Source organism: Hipposideros armiger, unplaced genomic scaffold, assembly GCF_001890085.2.
Source record: "Hipposideros armiger isolate ML-2016 unplaced genomic scaffold, ASM189008v1 scaffold_3, whole genome shotgun sequence".
Taxonomy (NCBI): Eukaryota; Metazoa; Chordata; class Mammalia; order Chiroptera; family Hipposideridae; genus Hipposideros; species Hipposideros armiger.
This window is the reverse complement of record NW_017731353.1, coordinates 8,627,617-8,633,441: the sequence shown is the minus strand read 5'-3', so window position 1 is coordinate 8,633,441 and position 5,825 is coordinate 8,627,617. Positions and strand designations below refer to the sequence as shown.

The window sequence follows — 5,825 nt, the reverse complement described above, 5'->3', positions numbered from 1 at the left end:
GAGCCAGGGTGCGGCCGCCCGGCAGGGGGGCTCTGCCGCCTGCGGAACCTGCTTCCTCCCCAGGACCGGGACGGGGTGGAGTTTCTCTGACGCTAATGTATTTTGTCATCTGAAGCCACACCTTCACGGGACCTAAGAAACGCTCACAGCCACGCTAGCAGATACCTTGTCCCGCACTGGCAGTGGCATGAGTTTACCAGACACAGAAAACAAGCCACCACATCACAGGCGTCACTTTTTTGAAATCACTGACCTCCTCTTAACCTCACACGAGACGGTTCCCTTTGCCCCTTCCTCCACTCCTGGGCAGAGGGCGCCAGGGGCCACCATGATGATCCCCGTTCACATAAAACCAGAGGCAACGCGCGACTTGAAGAGTTACGGTAATAAAAGCCGTCTCTAATACAAGCAACGCAGGAGCTCCCAGGAGCACCGTGGGGGGAGAGAAACCCACACTGTCCCCCTCACGGGCGAGGGGAGACGGGAATGGAGAACACGAGCTCCTTTCAGCAAGCCCCAGGGGACCCCTGGGAGGAGCGTGAGCTGACACGGGGCTGGTTTCCAGGGTGACATTCAAGCACACACTTGAGACTTCCCGTCGCTGACGTATGCCTGCCTGAGCGCCGGTGCCGACAGAGCGGACGGCCCGGTGCTGGGCTCGCTTTCGGAGACTCGGCTCCAGGCCCCCGAGTGCTGCCGGCTCTCTGGGCGTGAACCCCCCCTGGGTGGGATCCTCCACGCCTGGAGAGACGGCAGAGGGGACGAAAATCCCATTTTAAAGTAGGATCGTGTCCCCAGACCCCCAGCAATGCATCTCAATACTGACTGGAAAAGTATCAGGAACAAAATCCTCGGTGTCCCACTGAAACGGGCTGCACCACCCCAAGCACTGCTGGGACTCGCGAGCAAGCGTCTGTGCCTCAAACCGGTCTCGTTTCCTGCTCCCCTTCGTGAAACGATACTCTCATAGTTCTAAGCCTGCGCCACGCGTGAGTTTAGCGGAATGCCACCCAATTCCCGCTCTGACTTCTCCCTCCCGCCTCAGCAGGTGACAGGACATGTGGGCGCGGACGGACCGGCGCAGCCCAGCCTTCCGACGTCGGCCCTCAGCCGGCTCATCCGTCCGGGCCGCTCCGAGCCTGGCCCCCCGGGAGCGTCTTCCTCGCGGGGAAGGACACAGCCTCTCAGGGCCTGGCTCTCAGACGCGACACCCCTGGAGCCCCAGCACCCCGGCCTCGTGTGGTCCTGGTGGCGATCTGGAGGGCAAAGCCACACCGACGGGGTCGCAATGCGGCCAAACCTCCCTGCACACGCGGGTGCGAGGAGCGGTGCTGCCCGGCCGCAGGGCACCGTCNCCCCAGCAATGCATCTCAATACTGACTGGAAAAGTATCAGGAACAAAATCCTCGGTGTCCCACTGAAACGGGCTGCACCACCCCAAGCACTGCTGGGACTCGCGAGCAAGCGTCTGTGCCTCAAACCGGTCTCGTTTCCTGCTCCCCTTCGTGAAACGATACTCTCATAGTTCTAAGCCTGCGCCACGCGTGAGTTTAGCGGAATGCCACCCAATTCCCGCTCTGACTTCTCCCTCCCGCCTCAGCAGGTGACAGGACATGTGGGCGCGGACGGACCGGCGCAGCCCAGCCTTCCGACGTCGGCCCTCAGCCGGCTCATCCGTCCGGGCCGCTCCGAGCCTGGCCCCCCGGGAGCGTCTTCCTCGCGGGGAAGGACACAGCCTCTCAGGGCCTGGCTCTCAGACGCGACACCCCTGGAGCCCCAGCACCCCGGCCTCGTGTGGTCCTGGTGGCGATCTGGAGGGCAAAGCCACACCGACGGGGTCGCAATGCGGCCAAACCTCCCTGCACACGCGGGTGCGAGGAGCGGTGCTGCCCGGCCGCAGGGCACCGTCACAGAGCCGTGGTCACAGAGGCGACTCCGAAGTCTCTCTGCGGGTGGTCACCTCACTGCAAGCTTCTCCTTAGCTGCAGTTGAACGAAAACCTTGTCACAGGTATAGAAACGGACCTTGTCTCACGGAATCCACACTAAAGGCCGAGGCCTCCTGCCACCTAAGTTCTGACAAGGAAACCAGACATCATGCTAAGTGTCGGGTTTCCTTAGGCAGCCGGGGTGACGGACAGATGTCAGCCTGCCCGCCCTTCTGGCTGGAGAAGTTCGCGGAGATAAAGCTTAGTCCCAAGACTGAGCAACCTGAGGAGCTAAATAGCTCTGCAAGCCGGTTTCACGCGGAAAAGCTTTAAAAAGTGCTCCTCGGACCTACCCACTTGATTTACAGGCCACAGGGGAGCAGAGGCACTATTTTAAGGGCGTCCAGCTAAGCGGCCCAAGTGTCCAGGGCCAGGGCCCGGCTCTCATGCCAGCCAGCAGGACACAGCTCCAAGGAGCAGGCTCTGCAGGGAAGGGCCAGGGACGTCCCCACTGTGGGTCCCTTCATCCTCGGGCGCTCATTCCCAGTTCTTGGGGGAGCCGCTACAAAAACCCACGAGCCTCGCCCCAACGGCAAGTCAGCACAAATGCTCGAAAGCCAGGAGGCCCTGCCGCCCGCGGCGACGCTGCCTCTCCGAGCCTCTGCGGCCCGATCTGCTCCGACCTCTCCGGCTGCAGAAGCTACACGCGAGGGCGGGGTGTACAGCGCTCAGCCCGGTGCCGCTCGGGGAAGGGCGCCTAGAAGGTGCCGAGGGGTCGGGAGGGAGGTGGCTGAGAAAAGGGGCGGGAGGCGCCGTCCCCACCATGGCGGAGGGAGGGAGGGAGGGAGGGCGGCGGAGAGGCCTGGAGCCTCGGCCGGCCGGCCTTACGTGCTTGAGGCAGCGTTCCTTGAGCTGCTCGACCGAGGTGTCCTCGGTCGCCTCCTCCAGCCACTCGGCGCCGTCGGACGCGCAGACGTGCAGCCGCAGCACCTTGCCCGCGAAAATCTTCTCCTCCTGCACNCCTGGAGACAAGGGGAAACTGTGACCTGAACATGGCTACCCCTTTAGAACAGCACACGATGCATGTGGGCACAGGCCTGAGACCGGATGGAAGAGCGGAAAAGGGCAGTGGACAGAACCAAGCTTCCGGTGGGCGGGTGAGCTCTACACTAGGCTTCCGGAGGTCGAGCTGCTGGGCAGCCCCTGCACGATTCTCCTACGACACCTCGTTAGAGGGGAGACGCGGAGGACCGCAAACTCCAAGGACATCTAGCTGTTGTGCAAGACACAGACGAGACAGGTGGCCGGCCGGGCCTCCCCAGGACTCAATCCAGGGCGAGGGGCGAGGGCGCCCTCTGCCGCCCCCCTCTGCACTCATGCTCCTTGCTTTTTTTGGGGAAGTGGGCTCTTCAGCAACTTTCTAAGCTTTCTGTCAGGGCTCATTTGGGGGGCTTGAGGAGAGGAGGGCCGCGCGCGCACAGGCCCCCGTGATGGCAGCAAGACGCCTCAGCCTGCCTTGAGAGTGTGTCAGCACCCCTCCTCTCCCATCCTGTCCTCTCCTCTCCCCTCTGGGCCTAAAAGCAGAGCCAGGTTTCCCTGCGCCGGTCACGTGACCAGCAGCCAGGCCAGGCATCAGTCACCCAGCTCAGCCATGACAGAAAACCCCTTGGGACCCTATGTCCTGTAACTGTAGGACTGGGCTGGCTCTGTGAACATTAAGCACACACGCTTCTTTCTAAGGGGCTTCAGCAGGGGCTTTTACTCACAAGGACCTCCAATCCCCAACTTTGAGACTTACCTTTTCTTCTGCTGAGACGTCAGCCATCTTAGGGAGTGGAGATGGAGCACGCTTTTTTATCAACAACAAGACATCTAGGAAAAACAGGTGTCCATCAGGCTGGTTACTGTTTTATACCCACACGATGGCAAGATGACCCAAGCACAGAAAAGCAGGGACCCTCTCTGGGTGTCTCCGAAGCCGAGTGTCTACGCAAGCCCCTCCTTCCCTCAGTTTTCATGTCTGCACGCGCCTGGCTCACATACAGGCTCAGGCTTGGCAAGAACCTGGCTGTGGGCCACCACTGGTGACCGGTGGCCCAGGAGGCACGCACAGCCCCACCATGACAACCATGCAGAGAACTGGTAGAAATGTTGCAAAATGTTCTCATTGCAATGGGCTCCATTTTGGAGTCAGTGAGGTGAGGTGAGGTCAGCCACAGCCCACAATGGGGCGCCCCCCGCAGCCCCGGCCCTGGGCTTGGCCATCACACTCAATGGGGGTCTGTAAACAACACTCCCTGTATTTTCAAATCTGATTATTTAAGAAAATCCAGAATTAAAATCATCCTTTGAATGGCACACAGAAAACCAGGGTTTTCTCCCCAAACGCCTCCAGACACAAAGCTGTGAGCAGCTGGATGGAGACGCGTAGTAAGAACACCTTCCAAGGACCCGACACAGCTGCCAGCCCTGCACTTTTGGGCCAGAGTGAAATCTGCAGCAGCTCTGGAGAACTTGGTTTTGCTTTGACACAGAATTAAACCTGAAGTTCACATTTGGTTTCTCAGATGCATGCTGCTGCTCTGTTTCGGCCGGCTTTCACCTATATTCCATCATGCACACTGTGCTTTTTGTAAGGGGGAATAAAGCCATTTCAGTGGACAGGTTTTCTTGCTTGGATCCAACGCACACACTGACTCAGCGCTGCAGGGGCCTTTCCCTGGGCCCCGCTCCCACTGCGGCCAGGGGAGGCTCTTACCTTGGTCTTGGATGTTCTCTTCCAAGATGGTTTTGGTATCACTCAGCACCCTCTCAGAAGCTGCGTGTATTAATTTGTGATGGGTTACACTTTTGGGGTCTTCTAAGCTCCCATGAGCACACTGGGGAAAAGAATAAAATATTTGATGATAGAAAATAATAAATTGCAATACTTACACGTAGCACCCAGCACCCCAAGCCACACCAGGAATTTACTGGTTTTTCTTACTAGCTAAGAAATGAAAGCATAAGTGAAATCAAAGAATCCCTGTCACCAGTAGAAGCCAAATGAAATGCCACAGCCCCGATCCCCCCCGGCCGGCGAGCTCTCGGCCAGCCAGCCCACTGACTCCTGAAACGGGGTCACAGCCTGCCACAAAATGCCCTGCTGGTGACTAGTGGCAGCCGAATCCTTCCTTAGTCGGGAAAGGTCTGGAGAGTAATGTGAAAATAAAAAGGGCAAGTCTGTTGTGTCCTGAGACTGCAAAGATCGAAGTGTGATCTGTGTGCTTGTTTTCCTTAGTTCCACAGAAAGGGAGCCCAGAGATGCAGCAAAGAGAAGGCTGTCCCAGAGAGGGGCCCACAAAATGCCTGAGGAGACACACCTGGGGCCACCTCAGCTCCTGGCTCACTGACCAACAGCCACAGAAACCCCAAAGCAAGCTACAGATGCCACTGGGGGGCCCTTCCGGGGAGCTCCAAGGGGGTCATCTTGCACACGGCTGTGCCCCACTGACGAGGGCCCCAGAAACCCGGGAACACGCCGGGGGGGCAGGATGCCATGCACGGGTGGCACGAGGCGCGGCACTGAGGGCAAGCCTGACCCAGTGGTCACCCTGCAGTGCGTACACATCAGCGCGTCCTCCTCGCACCCCAAAGGCGCCCGTCCCCAGGTCCCTGCCAATCTGTTCACATACCAAGCTGCTCACCCGTGCCACTGGAGTGGCACATGGCACCCACCACACTGGACAACGGCAGCCACCTGATCAACTGCGGCCCCTCCCATGAGCCGGCATCGGCTGAGCAGGTGGGCACGCCGGGGCAGTTCAGACAAGACCCACAGAGGCTTCTGCAGCCCGGGCTGACTGGCGCCCTGCAGCTCTGAACACACAGGTACCACTTCCTCGGCCCCGGTGCTTCC

General features: G+C 59.6%; 1 protein-coding gene across 1 annotated transcript in view; it reads right to left on the bottom strand.

The window, feature by feature from the left end:
* The window catches only part of UBAC1 (UBA domain containing 1), a 38,072-nt gene extending 32,437 nt beyond the window's left edge, over positions 1-5,635 (bottom strand). Inside the window, exons 1-3 of the mRNA XM_019641944.1 lie at positions 5,614-5,635; positions 4,686-4,856; positions 3,726-3,799 (exon numbers count right to left, since the gene is read on the bottom strand). Coding sequence (XP_019497489.1) covers positions 3,726-3,799; positions 4,686-4,856; positions 5,614-5,635 — 267 coding nt within the window. The remainder of the gene's footprint in view (positions 1-3,725; positions 3,800-4,685; positions 4,857-5,613) is intronic.
* Between the last annotated feature and the right edge of the window lie 190 nt (positions 5,636-5,825).